The sequence below is a fragment of the Neodiprion lecontei genome, chromosome 1 (genome assembly GCF_021901455.1).
Source record: "Neodiprion lecontei isolate iyNeoLeco1 chromosome 1, iyNeoLeco1.1, whole genome shotgun sequence".
NCBI classification, from domain to species: Eukaryota; Metazoa; Arthropoda; class Insecta; order Hymenoptera; family Diprionidae; genus Neodiprion; species Neodiprion lecontei.
The window spans coordinates 31588390-31606413 of NC_060260.1; the positions used below are offsets into that span (position 1 = coordinate 31588390).

An 18024-nucleotide genomic window follows, 5' to 3' on the forward strand; every position below is an offset into this window, starting at 1 on the left:
CTCCAGGTCCGCTCCCTGGTGAAACTCAACTTCCAGAAGAAGCGCTTCGTAGTTCTGGCTGTCCAGATCCTTGACCTGGTGACTTTCAACCTTCAGGATTAATTTTCCGTAAATTTGGCTGTCCAAGTCCTCCACCTGGTGGATCTCGACCCCCAGGTCAAGCGCTCCGTGGTTTTGGCTGTTCAGGTCCTTGACCTGGTGACTTTGGACTTTCAGAACTAATTTTCAAGTTTACATGTTTGATTATTGAAAACGTCATGTTTTCTACTATCAAACGAATATGCATGCTTCAGATAAAGTTTTGAATCCGAAAAAAAACCGAACGACCAGGATCAACAAATTGCAATTGGTGAGTAGTTGACATAGTTATGCATAGGAATACATGACGATAACGTCGTTCAATTAGAGCTAAAATTCCTGTAAGTCGTGTTTCAAATCTGTTAGCACTTAGCTGATTTTTCTGTGGTATTTTTTGACGAAATTTATTGTCGTAAAATCACAATACGTTATACTCACATGCATGTGTAAACGTGATTTGTAACATTATATAGGAAAAATCTTACGGGCAGATTCGGTTTGCGTCACATGCACGAAGACAGTGTTCATTCTGTATACTGTGAAGCAAATACCAGAATTTTTTGGGGAGTCCATCGTGCTCCAGTCTCCCCCACAACTATGCCATATGGTAAAACACTGACAACTTAGTAAACGAGCGCACGAGCACAAAAACCAGTTACACTAGGCATCCGACATTAATCCGGTTTTAAAGCTAGTTTATATTGAACATTGACAGAGGACGATGATGAGCAGTAAAACAAGCCAAAGCCCTTTTTTTTTGTTGCATTTATTGTACAGTATATTTTATATTGTCTTGAGAGTACAATACTGGTAATATGCTCCGAAAAATAACATGTAAGTACATCTATTATATCCAAGGATTATTTTAGTACGTATATAGAGCGTTTTTTCTTTTAGATAGTATATACCTAATAATTGGCTTATCAACTCGGTATCCTCACTATGTCGTATTTATAATCATATTGCAAATACGATACACGGAATCTGTTTTTTTAGTATGCATTGTTCTTATTTTATATTAAGATCTCTTTTCCCTTGTTTTGCGGTTAGAGGATACAAGTGTCAGAAAATACAACGGCAAAATACAATTTTAATTTGTGATCTTTTTTAATTGTAATAATATTTAAAAATTCAACTGTAGACTTTATGACATTGTATTATTGATAAAACTTTTCATTCAACTGATTAGCAACGACTCTAATATGGTATTGAAAATGGGATGGCCAATTTCTTAGAGGTCGGACTTGATCGGATTCGGAATTTAATGAAAAGTAAATGTATTGAGAAAAAAAAACATCACTACTCGTACAAAAATAAGTAAACGAATCAAACTGAAAAAAAATCATTCGACTGTGCTCAAATTAGAATCTCCACAACCGGGCAGAACGTGATATTAAGTTCTTCCTAATTATACAAAATATACAAATCAGTTTAATCATATATTGAAAAATTGACATAGCTATAGGAAACATGTAATACTGCGAGATCTACTGTCACAATTAAATTATAACAAATGATATGGAAACGACTAAACTATAATTATACACTTGTAAACAAAAACTATTACAATCTAGATTTGATAAAATTTCACCACTTGTATAAATGTCCCCATAAAACACGAGGGGTTTCAGGTACCTCATCCTGCAGCTCACCCATTCCTAATAACAACGCTAGCACTTATCTTTAAAAGTATAGACAGAAGATATAGATAGAAGGCAGCTAGAATCAAGTGATTGATGTCCCCACCATCCTAAGGAACATAACAAGCGTCAAGTATTACACCACTTTCGCTATAGAACCTGCGACCTAGATTTGAAAGAAAAAATAAAAATATGGCAATTGAAATGACAAGAATAATTTTGAAATTTATGCGACTATGACTCGTTTCTTCCCTGTATAGAAAGCCTTGAACGGTAAGTTTCAAAGATTTAAAAAATCGCTGGTCTGCCTTTAGCGAGAGCGTCGTACATTAAAATTGATTGGATATCTGTTTTTAATTTGTTGAGAAGCCGTACAAGACCGCAATGCGATGAAATAATACCGCAAGATGCTGTTTGAGCGGAGGATCTGCAGCGTGTCGTGTTAAAATTTGGACGCCACCCACAAGGACCGGTAGCAAAGGTGCCAATTTCTCGTCCTGCGTTGGAAAGATAAATAATCCGTACACCATTACTTTGAGATGGACGATAGACTGGTCGAAAGTATCGTTCGATACTTCGTCCGGTTAAAACTGTTCTACCGAGGTAGAGAAAAATGAAAACTCACCGGTAACATGGAGGCCCATTGCAAGGCAGCGCTCAGAATCTCGGCCCAGGCTCTGCAGTGCGCTTCGCGATCCTTGAAGATGCTCTTCTTCCTCTGCAGCTCGACTTCGGGAGGAACGGGTGGCTGCTTCGCCTTTGTCTCCTCGGCAGTTTTATCGACGAGGAAAGGATTTGTGCGAAGTCCAAGCTTGCTACGCTTGTAAGCGTCGAGCAAAGCGGTCACTTTATCCTCTTCGACGGTCTTCACAGGCGAGCCGACACTCGATGTCTCGTCCTCCTCGAGACACGCGACTTTCGAGGTGTAAAGCTGCTGGGAACGATTGCTGGCCTTGGAAGACGAGCGCGACTTTGGAGACTCCGAAACGGACTGCGAAGGTCTGACCCTGAGGGAATTCCCGGTTCTCCGATTGGCAGCCGAGGTCTTCCGGAGTTCCATGACCGACTGGGATCGCAGGGGTGGTGGCGAGCCTCGGATCCGCTCTTCGTCGCCGTCCCCAAATACGAACTTGAGGGAATTCTGCCTGGACAATGGCGTCGCTGCTGTTCCCATGAGGCGAGAGACTGCCCGATCCTTGGAGCATTTACTCCCGCGGCTTTCGACCCCCCGAAAATCAAGGTGGTCCAATCTCGAGGGCGCAACCGAATTCGCCCGGTTCATAACATCGTCGTCATCCAATGTGTCGACGTAACCCTCCCGAGAACTTTCGCGGGATTGATCCAAGTAGAGAATTCGATCGTTGATCGACCCCAGCCGGGAAGCGGGTCGCGAATTCTCGTCATACGATTCCGGCTCCGATTCCGGTCCGGAATCCGTGGAGTACTCGACCGCCAAATCGGAGAGCCTGAAGGGCCTCGATTCGTTCTCGGCGAGTCCCAGCTCCTCCAGTCCGCTCTCGTCGTCGAGGTTTGGATTGTATATCTCGACCTCGTCGTCGGAAGAAGACGACGAACCCGTGTCTTCGTTTTCATGGATTCGGGGTACCGGCTCCACCGACAACTCGCTGCTTTCAGGCGCCGTGATCGAAGCCTCAACGACTCCGGATGCGCCTTGGAGTTTTTCCCCGCTGTTCCTGCGCTCCGACGTCTCCTTTCCCTTTATTTCTGGATAGTCGTCTGGCTGAGCGACCAAGAAGAAGACCGACTGACTGGCGAACTGATCAACTCGCGAGTGCTCTCCGTCCTTGTCGACGACAACCTCGACGTACATTTCGCACAAGTTGTCGAACGTCGTCTGCAGCTCTTTCAGGTACTTCGAAAGTCTGGCGAACTTCTCCAGACTTTTTACGGTATCATCCTCTGCAGTCGGTTCCACGGTTTCGCTGTCTTCCGAATTTCCTCTAAGAATCAGTTTCACTTTGTCAACGTCTGCTCCTGTTCTGGAAATCTCGTCCAGGCACAATTCGAACAGAGTTACAACTTTAATCGTCCAAGCAACACCGGCTTGCTGATACAAATTCGCTGCCTGATCGAGATTCGCCACCTTTTGTACCAGGAACTTGAGGCCGGGGCGGGAATCAAACTTCATCGCTGCCGCCTGTGACAAATCTAGAGCGGCCAGGAATGTGTCGATATGTGATGAATTCATGTATGGCAAGTATCCGGGTAAGGATTTTTCTGGGGTATCTGTTACCGACGATGCCGCCGGTTCTAAAATCACTTGCACCAGGCTAGAATCCAAACAAGACGTTACATTGGTTACCGTTCTTGTCCTTAAGTTTAGACTTATATTAGTAAACCGTCAGGGTGACGACAATTTTGCTCAAATAAAATTCATTCACTTTTCCCGTCAAAAAATTCAGAACTCCTTGATATTTTTCTACGAAACTTAGATAATTTTCGGTCTCTTTTATGACTAAAAGCTCCAGAAATTGTGCACCTTCAATACATGAACGTGAATTCAAAAACACCTAGTACTGCTTCCTTTTACGCAAATAATTATAAATTAAACAATACTATTCCCGAAAGTTAGGTTGGCTAAATTTACAAAGCACAGTTAAAGTTTAAAAACAATTTATAAAGAAGTACGTTTTTTCATGTGATCTTTCATAATTCCCTGACTTTTCCCGGTTTTCCCAAACTGTCGCCACCCTGAACATTAACAGCCTTATAATTACTTAACGATATCTTTTATTTTGATAATACAAACTAAGAGTATACCACTTTTTTCGAGGGTGTAATCGAGAAAAATTGGTCGATAAGAATATGGGACACCGCAATGAAGCAAACTCCGAATCGCCATAATTATTCTGACAACTGGTTAACGTCACAACGTTCTGAATCTTATTTTATTTGGCGAAAGTTTGAAATTCATACAAGAGCTCCAACCTCAAGGCAGTCTCCCATTTCTTTGACAGTCGCGGATCATCCCTCACCTAGGAATAAGCTGCCTAGTCCCATGGAGAAGAACGCTAGCTATGCAACGAAGCAGCATCTGATGGACCAAGAGGCCAACTACCAGGGCTTTTAGCTGGACCCTGACTATGTAAAGATCAGGATTGAGAGTAGTCGTAATCGACGGTGGATAAAGTAGAAAAACAAAGGACCTCTCGTCAGCCGTTGACGGAATTTCTTCGGACCGTTGTTCATCGAGCAGAAATACCTGAAATGGGAACCAAGGTTTTCTTTTGTGTAAAATCGTACCACAAGAAAACGCTGCAATGATGGTGATGAAGGCGCGCACGCGCGTTCAAACAGTTCTATTGTAAAAACTGCTGTGTGTGATTAATATACGTATAAAGTAATTGTATCGTTACAACTATTAGGTAACAATATAGTAACTGTATTATACATAGGAAAAACACGTGCGATCTACGTAGCAGAAGCAATCCTAAGTGTAACATGTGAGAAATACTGTTAAATAGCCATGGTCTCAAGCCATGGATTTCAGCGGTGACGTACTATATAAAACAAATTGTGCAACTTGATGGTTGGGTCTATAAGGTAAATGGGTCCTTCGCTATATGTATAATGTAACGTATTCTAGACTGACATGCAAAATTTTCTGTGAGGCCATTCAACGTGACTGATGGAAGGCGAGAAAGCAGCACGAACGCTGAAAAAACTGGCCGATTTCGCATATCTGATTCAACAAAGAATCGTGATTATGGACAAAAATCATGATCCCAGAAACACTGGGATAGAAGTAACAAATGAACACTCGTGTGCGATGATTTCCTGGCGGTCAATCCAAACAGGCAGCTAATCGGCACTTCGGTTTTGGCAACTATAATCTCAAGTGTAAAATCACTATCTACCGTCAGCAAGAATGATGCCACTCCTTTTTTTATTCCTTTATATATTATATTATATAAAGACACGCCAACACTGCAAATCACAGTTAGTTCACGTGCCCACAGACAACTTTTATTTGCCTCTACAGGTTCGCCTAGTCTGAAAACGGGCACTCCGCTACAAGGAAAATAGTAGAAAGTCTTATCTACAATTAAAAAGAACCGCAAAGACTGCACACAGATTAAAAAATTGCCAATGAGCACGAAACTTCACAAACAAGATTTGCAAAATGGAAGATCGAAAAGATTGCAGATATGAAAGTAACACAAATGTGACAGTGGAATATAAAAAGGATATCAAACCAATGAACGAATAAGAGCAGTGACGATGAAGTGCCTTCTCAGCAAGCAATAAAAACGGGCAGCCATTCACCTCTGTATTTTTTTCTTTAACCATCAAAATCGAATGAGAAATTCACCAAGCGTAAGTTAAAATAAATGTATTCTATGTTTAACCACGGTACGTTTGATCCGAATTCACAATGTTAATGAAAATGATTTCAGAGTCAACTTTTGTCAGCATGGTAATACACGAGTATACAAGGACTTATATCAGTCTAGTTTTGCTAATTTTATCATTTTGAGAAACGAAAGGAGTTTCAGTCAACGTTTGTAAAATTGAATCCCCTGCGCAAAGACGTGTATCAAACGAAGGACCGAAAGACCAAACCGACCAGACTAATTTCATTCTGATTACTCAATACGTTCATTGTGAGAAAGAGTTGCTTTGGTAGCTGATTGAACGGGTAAAAGAACTAAAATCCATGACGTGAGTTACCGTAAATGGCTAGAGCCAGTGCGGCCCCATGTTCGTCGAAGTGTTAGTGTAATCTGGGGGTGTCGTGTGCTGTCTACAACCGGAGGCAGTTGTGTGGTTCAGTTGATTCGCTTGGTTCAGGTGGTTCAGGTGATTCAGTTGGTTCAGGTGGTTCAACAGTGTCGGCTCTATTCTGGTGTCATCGAAAGGCCCTGGTGGCAGAATCGCTGCGCTTTGCTTCCTGATGGCAGCCAGAGCCTCGCGCAGCTGGCTCACCTGAGCAGTCACATTAGACGGTCCACTCAAAATTGTTCGTAAAAAAATTTTCACCAACGCGTGGCATACGAAAAAACAAATCGATGTCGATAAATTGCATCAAGAAATATGGGTGGAATAGCTACGGCATTGGACTGAAATCAAATTGAAATTGTGAAAAATTATACGCAAACTTTGAATGGACTTCTACGCTACAACGTCGTGGGATGACAAAATAATTCGGCCTCCCAAGCTTCAGATATACATACATTATAGGAGTATGTATATGTCAAGCAGGTATGTAATTACGTGTGTACAATATACCGCATGCTCTTATCACGATTCTGAGAGCATAATTTTTTCATTGGACCGAAACATTAAATGGCTGGCCAAATTGATTTGATGATTTAGTTTATATCCAGAATTTCGATTGAATGCTAGAAATTTGATCTGAAAATTGGACTTTCCGAATTAGATCATTTTACACTATCAGTATACTAACGGAAATCACCTGCGTAACATCTAAAAGACACAAGATAAAGTAAAAAAAAGTTTCACCACGCACAGACTTTTCGCAGTATTATAAAAAGTATATTTTAATTCTCGAATCGATTTACGGAGTATTTAGAATTCCTCGCAAGCGTATGAAAGTCTTGGCTTATCGGACGATTAGCCCAAGGCAATTGTTACGTGTGGATAGTACACTACACCGACTACATCTAAAGGTAACACCGAGCCACAATCAAATCTCCGATTAAATTGACCCTTCACAAAAGTTCTGAATATGCGTTGATGCAAAAATAATGTCATTAACCTCAAGTTAGAGAAAATAAGGCTCCAAGAGTAGTAATTACGCGAGTAACAAATATAAAAAAATCCTGCACCACCGGAGGCGTACATGCCGGACTACCGGGGCAATAGGTAGATTACCAGCTCCTTATCACGCGAGTTTACACCGAGCTGTGGTCACCCTGGCGTATTCATATTCCTTGAATAAAAACAGAAAAATAATTAGGTGTGATATGTGAGTGGCCATTAAATTACCCGCATCGACTTTCGTTGTAGACCCAAATATTCATAATCGGTCGAAAATGGAGTCAGTGATTAATTGCAAGTAGTAATTTCTCATCACGTGTCTTGAAGTGCTAAAGTGGAAAAGAATTCAAATTCAGTACATCCGATGTCGGTTAACGAACCTCCGTGGAACGGGAATACATCATCGGCGCAGAGAATACACGACAATAAATTCCTGCAATTCTAAAAATTGTTTAGTAAACTGGTGACTGGCGAGATTGATCAGCAGGTTCCCGAATTTGGCTGCCGGAAGACTATGGAATATTGAATGCAAAGTGATAAGGAATACTCTAAATCTAGCATTTCACAAAACACTCCTCACAATTAGCTAGATTTTTCTCTTAAAAGTTTCTTTCAAGCAAACAGACCTGGGCGGCAAGCTGACGAAGACGCTCCGATTCCTCCGGGGTGGCGTCGCGACGCGCGGCGACCTTGACCTGGGCCACATCCCCGTAGAAAGATTCGGAACGGGCGGAAAATGCCATGGTGAGCTGGTGGAGCTCCTGGAGGGAATTTGAGCACGCCCGGTAGCAGGCAACTCCGCATACCTCCCACTGTTCGGGTGTCAGCATCGGACCTCCGCTGACGAGCACGTGCCTGTGAAAATTCAAAGTGAAGATCCTCGGATGCGACGAATGATTGATTCAGACTCGTATGAGCGGAATACGTGAATTATATCGGTGAATTATTAGTCATCCTGAGATGCCGACAACCGAAACGTTGCTACGCGTTTTAATTGATCATTAAGAGATATGTGCAGGCTCGGGTCGGTTTTCGACTCTTGCTTAATATACGTCACGACGTAACCAAAGTGCGCAAATCGGTATGGAAAACAACACAGTTAATGGTTCCGCGAAGACGGATTGACCCGCTTCAATGTCAGTCGTGTCGTTGACTGTGGGGAATTTCAAAGATCGAATAAAAACACCTGGAAAATTGATTTCTTTCGCGTTGTCAGTCTCGGGGATAGTGATATAAGGAAAAGAAACGTATTGAAATAAATTTGCAAATATGCAAAAGAACGCAAAGCTGTGCGCGCATAAGCTTCAACGCGATCGCGCGAAAAGAAACGGAAAGAACGAAAAGAGGAAAAAATTATAACGAACCGTATCCATTTACACGTATGAAGGAACCAAAGTGCAGCATATGCAAACTGCAGAACTTGAAATGATTTCAAGTTATTAAAAGGTCGTCGCAGGCGATTCGAATCTTTTATTGTTTATATTCTTTAAAAAAACAGTGAAGACAAATACTGATATTTTGAATCGAAATGCTATTTTCATTGACCCCTTGTAATTAGGAGACGACCTAAATCACTTCTGGCCTGATTAACGAAAGAGTTTCGTGGTGGAGCTGAAACTGTTACACGCGATCAATGAAAACTGCGGTTTTTTTAATCCATAGCTTACGAGTAGCATAATTACATTTTTTAGCCAGAGGAAGATCGTTAATCGATTAAGGACTTATACCTAGAGACCGAGATTTTTTCGTCCGCGTATAACCTGTGGCAGTTTTTAAATTCATATACCTACGCGTAAGGTTACACCGATACCCCGAGAAGGGATAGAATTACTACTGGATGTGTGGGGCGTTATAATATGGGGTAAATGTGTCCGGAGTTGAACGACTGTATGTGCGTACGTATCATATAGGCAGACACTTGGCTGCATGCGGCGTGCGATCGGCGCACATCTCGTCACGCGTGTTTAGATGAATACGTGTATATGTTGTGCATACACACATTTATTGCGTACAAAATCGGCTTGGTAAAGATTTGCCTGTGTGCAACGATCAGCCGCGGGGTATTGAGTTCCCCGGCTGCCTTATTCTATCCGACAGCCTGTCAAGCTTCGTTATTATCTTACACACTTCGTTGCAGAAATGAGATTTTATAATTATTTACCCACTTTGCCCTGCAGTGACACACGGCGTCGTTACGCGCCCCGATACGTGGAAACTTCCGTGCAGCCCAACAATCGGAAAAGAATAGAAACGGAACGATTAGCAGAATTATGAATCCCATTTCTTTAAGTTTCCGAATTAAGCATGAGTTATTCCAATGAGACACTGTTCGTTTTAATCTGTTTATTCGTTTCTATTCGATTTTATCTGTTCTTTCCTATCTCGTCATATTCGCGACAATGCCACCTCCAATAGCTTGTTCGTTTCAATTATTTATTTAGAATAAGGGATGGCAATTATCAATCCGATTCAATTTTTTCTATCCGAATTAATTCTTTTCAAAGAATACGAAACATCCGTTTGGATAAGGAAATCGGAATACATCGTATTGAAATTGTCAATCCGTTTCTATTCTTTTCCGATTGTTGGGAGTCCTCAGCCAAAGATGCAAAACGTGTTATTCTACTTTCAAAATACCCACTCAATTTCAGAGTATTGAACTGACATGTTTGTTTCTTTTTTTCTTACTGTTATTTTTCATCTCTTCTCTCGCGATGCTCGGACGCGTTTTATCTAATATCTGCACGTTTACTCAGAACATGGATATTAGGAAAAATTGTACAAACAATGATCTGATCAATGCTCTTCGGTTTAAATACGAATGCGCGCATTCTCTGTGTTTTCTAGAAATTCGCAAATAAAAGCCGTGAAGATGTATTGGCAAGGAAGCATTAACAGGTTCAAAATTTATCCTTCAAAATGCTTGTCTAAATGTAAACTCCGGAATATGTAACAATATTGTATATGATTGAACATTGTACACGGGTAAAATATCAATTCGTCGATTTCTAAGCTATGAAAAATCATGAAGTACTCACCTGATGCAAGCGCATCCCAATCTCGCTATACTCTCTGTGGGCTGCACCACACACTCTGCCATCACGAGCAGAAGTTGTTTCAGCATCAAAGTGGTAGCTGGTAAAAATGTTTCGTTCCGAACGACTTCAGGTCCTAAAATTTTATACATTCAGTTATCCATTAAAAGAATCTGATCACATTTAACTGAATATAGTCTACTTGATTAGAACTTTTTCTGAACAGAATTGCATTGAACCGATGAAAATAAAATGACTAAACAAAAATTAAAAAAATACGCAAAACGTTTAAAATGAATAAGCTTAAATGCTAACCGCCATCACGGATCAAATATAGTTTGGGATACAAGTAATAAAATTTTTTATTCCCAACCTAATGCTCAGATGACTGAAGCGTAAACAAATACCTTGCAAATGAGTGAGATAATCCACAACCAAGTCAGTTGTTAATCCACAACACTGTTTGAAATTAGGTGCAAAATTGTCCCAGCCACGAAAAATCTTCGATGTTTTTCTCAGCCAATTCTGAACCATTGGTAGTAACAAATGATTGACGCAGTATAATCCGAAATCAGGTCCTGGGATATTTAGTATGTCTCGCAACAAATGGAATAACGTTTCCAACGTATGCGGCTGGTACTTGCGTGGACAGATCATGGTAGCACTAGCGAGCCCTTCAATGAGCAAATACCAAACCCTTAGTATTCCGCTTGGTTTATCCAAGTTTTGTAACGTAGTAAGAACACCGTCCGTAGTTGATAAAACTTTGTAAGACATTTCTTGGATAGTTTCGTGAGGAGGGTCACCGTTTTGAGCAAAGGTCGTTAGTTCCAGATTCGGAATGACCGCATCAACATATTGTGGTATTGTTGAAACTTGGATTCTTTGTGCCGAATGGAATATCGGGCATGCAGGCATACAGTACATTGATGCTAAAATGTCGCTGCAGCTTAAAAGGTACTTCAAGCTTTCGACGCAGAGTTGCATTTTCTTTGATTCTGTTTCTTCCTCAATTCCGTTATCACTAGGACCTCTGACATGTCGCAGTAAGCATAATATGCAGTCTAGAGCCGCATTCGCAAACACCAGAGTATTGTCAGTTGACAGAAATACTCTAAACACTTCAAGGAGGGGCTCTGATTCTATAGACTCTGAATTTCCAACTGAAGCGACCCTCAAAGCTCCAAACAGAGGACGCCACCCTGAACGAATTTCTGTTCGATTTGTTTCGACGAACTCACAAATGCAGCTCACAATCTGTGATACATATTAATTAATTGCCGTTATTTGATCATAATCTCAGTTCGTAGATACTATAAATAAATGACTTGGTACTGAAGTTCTCAACCCACCTGATCTTGTACATCGCCGTCACATAATTCTAAGCAAAGTAAATTTTCAAAGGGCTTGAAGAGAGCCTCATTAAAATGAAAGTGTGGTAGTTCGATCTGTTCATTCAATAACGCGGCGACCGAGTCGTGTATGCATTGTACAGCTTTTTTAGAAATTGCGCGATCCTTGTGGCAAGCAGCTTCCATAAAATGAGGCCCCAGGATGCTCCATACCTAAAAAAAGATAGATAAGTACATAGATAGATAGTATTTATCTATACAAAGTTGCACTTGTAAGGATTCATCATTTTTCTACACCTCGACTTGGAAATTTTATACAGACAAAAACCATGCTTACCCTCATGATATGGATTAATGGTCGGCCACTTCTGACGCACTTTAACATCACTGCTCCTAGTCTTGTCAAAAGTAGCACATTCAAATCATTTTCTCTTGGTTTAGTTCGCCGCCACCAGAGCCGTTTATTCTCTTTCGATCCATTTGTCGTCTTAAACAATTGCGCTTGACTCGCTTTACATAGAGCATTCAAAAATGAGCACAGTGCTCTCAAATTCAACTTTAATGCAGCATCTTCGAAAAGTCTATCAACTAACTGTGATAATACGCAAATTATTTTAGCTGCATAATCAGCAGGCAGAATGCCATTGAAATGGTTATCAGCATTAGATTCCTGTATAATTTCAGGGATGGAATCTGTTGTCACGTTCTGATTGTATGGAGTTGAAAGGAAACTGTATACGTCAACACTGAAAAAATTACAGCATTAAAATTTACACATTTTGTACAGTTGACTTTTAATCAAATGTTCATAATAATTGTAGTATTGTAACGCACCAAGTTTCATCTTCATCTGTTAGATTAAAACTAAGATTAAGTCTTTCTTGGGTTGTTTTATTCTCTCCTATATTAGTATCTTTCTTCTGCAATGCCTTTGGTAAACTGTGATTTTGAGTTTTGCTAAAGAATCCGTGCTCCAATTTGCATACGTACAAACAACATCTGAAACGGAAGAAACCACTCCATAAAACCAACTCATTCTCACATGTCATATGTAACGAATTATTGCGTACTATATTTTGTGCCCTCCGAAAATATTAACATTCAAATCAAAATTTTTAGATTCCATGATAATTAAAAATAACTGAAGCACTTACATAAAAACATGTGGCCAACAATCACTACTATGACTTCCTAACTCAAGACCTCTGGATAGGAGAACTTCCATACTCAGTGCATGGGACGTATGTAAGTTAGCTCCTCTATTTTGTAACTTAAGTCTAAGAACATCTTTTGTCCGTCTTAATTTTGATGTAGACTGTTCGCTACAGGATGCCTTAGCAAGGAGAGAGAAAATGGAACCACAACGATTCTGGAGGCCTGGAAAAATATGAAGAATCCTGTATGACTGATCAATCGCAATCAGGTATGGAAGCAGCAGAGCTGCAAATTTGCATACAATCTATACCTAAAATATTACTCAACGTTGCAGCTTTATGCAATCCCTCAAGTGCCATCACAACTGTATCTTTCACTCCTCTTCTTCCACCTTCTCTATTAAGAATCCCTTTGGAATTTTCTTCATTCGATGGATTAAGACCTGCCGTTAAAACAGTCATCATGCTCCCCCAGCAGCAAGTAAGTACTCGGCGTGATAGTTTGGCTCCTGCCTCTGCTTCTGGTGAAGGTTCAATGTGTGATGGTTGAGCTCTTTCTAGTCGGCGGTAGTCTGACAAAAGTTGACCGCTCTGAAGAGTACTGCCCAGGCCGTCGATATCTGAAAAATATTTGATCAAGCACAATAGTTATTTTATGTCTAGAAAAAGCTCTTCGTTCCCCTCTTTTACATATTTCGCAAAGTCTTACCGGTTAGTACATTCACAAGCGCATTATTCTCTTTTGTATTTGGATTATATCCGCATTTTTCTAGAAGATTACATGCCAAAACTTGTTGATACAGTTCAGATAGCCATGTGGCTGAAAGATATACCAGTACACCAGAGCCATGAACTTCCTCGACAAATTGCTCCTTTAAATTCATTGAGTTTTATTATTTTTGGTGATTTACAAAAAATGGTCTCAATGTTAAGAGACGTACCTCACTGATCGGTACTTGTCGAGTATCGTCGTTGTAATAATTTATTTTGATCAACTTCAAGTTCAACAGCAGTGCGGCATAAGTTGCCAAATAAATTCCATCAGCGTTCATTATAGTTATCAGGGCACATGTATCTACGCTGGTGTCTCCCTGAGCTTGTAATTTTTGTTGCTCTGCAAAAACCCCTGCGTAAAAAATGAATGAGAGGTATGTATCCTATGCAACAACTGTCAAATGTTAAAGTTTTAGAACTAGAGTGTATGTTACAGAAAATTTCACCTTGGCAGTATTCAGAAGCAAAAGATTGAAAGGCTTCGTCAACCTGAATATTACTCCTCAGAGTTGATACCATTGGAATCAAATCTGATATAATAGTCTTTGCAAACAATCTTGCATTATGCCTTTCAACATCGACATTGCACTCTTCGGCAATCTGTCTTCCGACATGCAGGCACTTTGGCAACTTTTCTAATCTCAATCTTTGCTTCTCATTTTCTAACGAATAATCATTCTCATCTAAACTGTTCTCTTCATTTATGTCTGATTCGTTTTGTGGACCTTCTGTGTCTGACGAATCACCGTTCTCAGAGAGCCCATGACCAGACGAATCTGACTCAGAGTTATTAGCTTTTTTCATAAGCTCTAGTTGTTCGCTATATAATGAAAATATATTCCACATTATATTCGGAAGTGTATAAGTAACTAATTAATTAATGGTTATTAACGAATGATCATCGAAGAATAAATTGATCTCCATTTAGTGCCCGTGAATTCCCTTACCGATAAGTTTTTGGCAGCCTAGCCATACTCTGGTAAGTTAACGGACCTTGATAGTTACAGCTATCAAGATCTTCGTAAAGACTATTGATTGTACAAGTGTAATCATGACTGATAGCTTTTCCTTCACAAAGCTCCTGCAATGCAGATAGCATAGCAACAACACAGGAAACAGAGGCATGAAGTACCAACGGCCCAGCTGTTGTGGATTCTTCTATTGAATCCATAACTCTGGAAGATGAATAATGATATAAAATAAATGTAACTAATCTTTGGCTGAATTGAAGATCGTCGGTTAAAAGTTGAAAACCTACAGTCGCATTAATGCCATGTCGCTTTGTTGACTTCCTTTTTCATCTTCAACCAGCAAAGGTCCTGCAAAATCTACCATTCTACTCGGACTACGCAACAACTCCCGAAGTGCTTTTAAAGGTTCTATTCTGTGTTGTGGTGGTGGGTATAGTAACATTCTGTGAAATACTGATTCCAGTACCGGGCGAAGCGACCCAACACAACCAACCAAACGGACCAATTCTGTTCCGATACTGAAATTTGTAAATTAAATTATTACACTAAATTTTCATAGGTATATTCCAAATATGTTATATAAAACGCCATAAAGTGTATCTAATCAGTGCGGAATTACTTTTTTCGACACACTTTGAGCCAAGTTTGCTTGCCACTGTAATATCATACCTATAAACAGTTTTAGCCTGATGGCTGTCAAAACTCAAAGCTGTTGCTAAGTAGCCTGACCCTCTACCAACTTCCGTATCTTTTCCTTCCCTGGATATAAATGTTTTGTCAACTCTTGGAGTACCCAGAAAAGCTATGAGCGCGGGGCAAAACTTTTGCCACAAGAATGTCGTGAAGTGTGCATTAGTATGGATTTTCTGCGGAAGAGATGATATCAATGTGTGCAAGCATTCTAGAAGAAACACAACTGTTGTTCCATTACGGCCGTTTCTGGAATAATGATTGAAAAATATTAGATTAAACTTAACTTTGCAGTAATAAGTGCACATTTTAATACTGCGGTGACATTGTTCGAAGAATATTAAAATGAATTTTTTTTTTTCTACAGAAGTTCAACTGTAAATGTTTCGTTTGATTTTTTTCAGCAATACTTACGTTTGAGCTTCATCTAATTTGCTACAGATATATTGTAGTATAGGTATCGCCTCATTAAAACAAGATACCCCTCTTTCATGAATATTCTTATTCTTCTTGGCATTCTCGTCCATTTCTTGACATTCTTCATCTGTAATAAAAATATTTAGTAGTCAAAATTTGTGGTGTATACTAAACTACATCCTAAGCAATTAAATATCTGTTCATATTGCCTAGAAATAAGCAGAAGGATCGAAGAGTTTGGCTGGTAGCTGCCTGTGCCGCAGTTCTAACTGCTTGGTTTCCATTTTCAAAGGCCTCGCTACAAGTTGTTAGTACAGCAATAATGAGACGACCATTCATTGTCCAATATGAAGAACATGCAACTTGCAGTAGCACCTAGGAAAAATTTTACGAATAACATCAATAATAATATTAATGATTTGATTGGTTTAAAATGAATCACAGGTAAAAACAGCCTAGACTGTATTTGCTCTTCATTTCTGTTTTCAATTTTACAACTAACTTACTTTTAGCATGTCTGTCTGTGCATCGTCTGACTGGGATAATATGGAACTCATAGTATGGAGCATTTGAGCTGGAAGCCACAAGGAATCATCCTCCGGCTCATAAGGAGACTGAAATCTATCGTCCCTCAGCATTTTCTGCCATAAGACATAAATGAACATTAATTGCATATAACCACTTATATCTATAAGAAATTATTCTATTCAATTTCAATTAGAAACAAAATGTTTGTTCGAATAATCCTGAAAAAATAACTCATTGAAGCGAATAAGTATAAATTATCTTAGAAACATTTAATGTCAAATTTAACACTATATATTAGTCGATTAAAAAAACGACATGAGCAAATAAGTGAAACATAAGCAGAGTGCTTGATATGTCAGTAAAAATATGTTATATATTGTGTAATCAGTGTCGAAACCGTGACCAAAAAACTTAGAGCTTCTCCCATTGCAATAAAAATCATTTGGCATGAGCTTCAAATTTGCAGAATATATTCAAAACGCTGTCATAACAGGAGAAAGAGACTGAAATCAAAAAAAATAGTTTCCTATTTCTTATTGATCAACTTTCACTGCATAACAGGTCTGAAATTGCAAGGAGACATGTAAAAACAATCAATTGGTAAGCAAAAACTACTGTCTGAATATCGATTGGTAACTTGCTAAATAACACAGCTCTGAATGAGTTTCTAAATCTAGTCAAGCTGCTCAAAGTATTTTACAAAAAATCATGAATTCTGAAAACAAAAATTTGTGGCACAATGATCTAATTTTAACATTAATTATATTCTTGGAACAATTTTTTTCAGTTAAAGTATAGTTTCACTTCGAAATATAATTTAAATATTTTTATACAGTTATCGTCGAAACAGTAATTAGTAGAAAAAATCAGTCAGCGTCAGAAATGTGAATGAGTGCTAGCTGTGTAGCATAGTGAGTATCATATGGTGAAAGCACTATCAGTAATTGTACCACCCAGGATGTGGTTATTGCAAATACGAGGGTGTTACACAGTGAGAGTGAGGCAATGTACGAGCGATAAGGAAAGCTGGCGAAATAAAGCGAACAGCTGTGAATATCGGGATCATTAGAATGCATTACATGTAGGCCAGCAAGACCAAAGGCGACAAATTTGCTTCTCCTTGTTTCGAGAGCGAGCTGACAGGTGTGGAGGCATTTCGCCCGCAGTTCGTGCGGGGGATCCCGCAATAGACCTTGCTGCTTGTCCAGGAAATCTGTGGGAGAAAATAAGTGAGTGAAGAATCAAAAAATGGATAAGATAAGATGTTCAATGTTTAGCTCACCATGTGCCTCTTGCGCCGATTTACGTATGTTTGGTAATTTCGCGTGCGAAGCCTCCTTGACGATCTGCAGCAGGAGGTCCTCCATGACAGAACCATGCAACAAATCGATAAAGCGAGTACAGAACCCGGAGACGAGATAAAAATGTCCTACGAGTCCAGAATAAACTCGGAACAACGCGGCGTAGTCATTTCGATATGAGAATTATATTATTTACTTAAAATCTTGTCTAATAATTGATTATATTCGACAACTATCGCGAGTGTTCTGCTTTTGATATTTCTCAAATTTTCCGCTGCACGCTCGTCCACTCAGCAGCGCCGCTGCGATCGCCATTGCAGGTTTGATATCTTTGACCAATTG

At 39.8% G+C, this 18024-nt stretch overlaps 1 protein-coding gene across 2 annotated transcripts; it reads right to left on the minus strand.

Annotated features, from left to right (window-relative positions):
* Window positions 1–830: 830 nt before the first annotated feature.
* On the minus strand, window positions 831–17983 carry LOC107224969 (brefeldin A-inhibited guanine nucleotide-exchange protein 3). Of its 2 annotated transcripts, XM_046731478.1 has the most exons (23): window positions 17664–17983; window positions 17461–17594; window positions 16360–16494; window positions 16063–16228; window positions 15851–15980; window positions 15416–15685; window positions 15034–15264; window positions 14723–14950; window positions 14222–14595; window positions 13943–14127; window positions 13711–13873; window positions 13313–13621; window positions 13002–13224; window positions 12682–12846; window positions 12185–12593; window positions 11848–12060; window positions 10903–11752; window positions 10499–10631; window positions 8087–8315; window positions 4715–4941; window positions 2344–4009; window positions 2120–2215; window positions 831–1884 (listed from the first exon to the last, which is right to left on the minus strand). In XM_046731478.1, exons 1-23 carry the CDS (start codon window positions 17746–17748, stop codon window positions 1855–1857), a joined length of 6651 nt encoding a protein of 2216 aa, XP_046587434.1. In that variant the 5' UTR covers window positions 17749–17983; the 3' UTR covers window positions 831–1854. The 2 variants fall into 2 exon arrangements, with proteins under 2 accessions (XP_046587434.1, XP_015520738.2); XM_015665252.2 differs by having other exon boundaries at window positions 831–2215.
* Between the last annotated feature and the right edge of the window lie 41 nt (window positions 17984–18024).

Coding starts and splice junctions, on each gene's coding strand:
- LOC107224969 (XM_015665252.2), bottom strand. CDS start 17,748: ATGGAGGACCTCCTGCTGCAGATCGTCAAGGAGGCTTCGCACGCGAAA. Junction 15,981..16,062: donor ATCCTTCTGCTTATTTCTAG/GCAATATGAACA, acceptor TTTTTATTACAG/ATGAAGAATGTCAAGAAATG. Junction 15,265..15,415: donor CAGGCTAAAACTGTTTATAG/GTATGATATTAC, acceptor TACAAATTTCAG/TATCGGAACAGAATTGGTCC.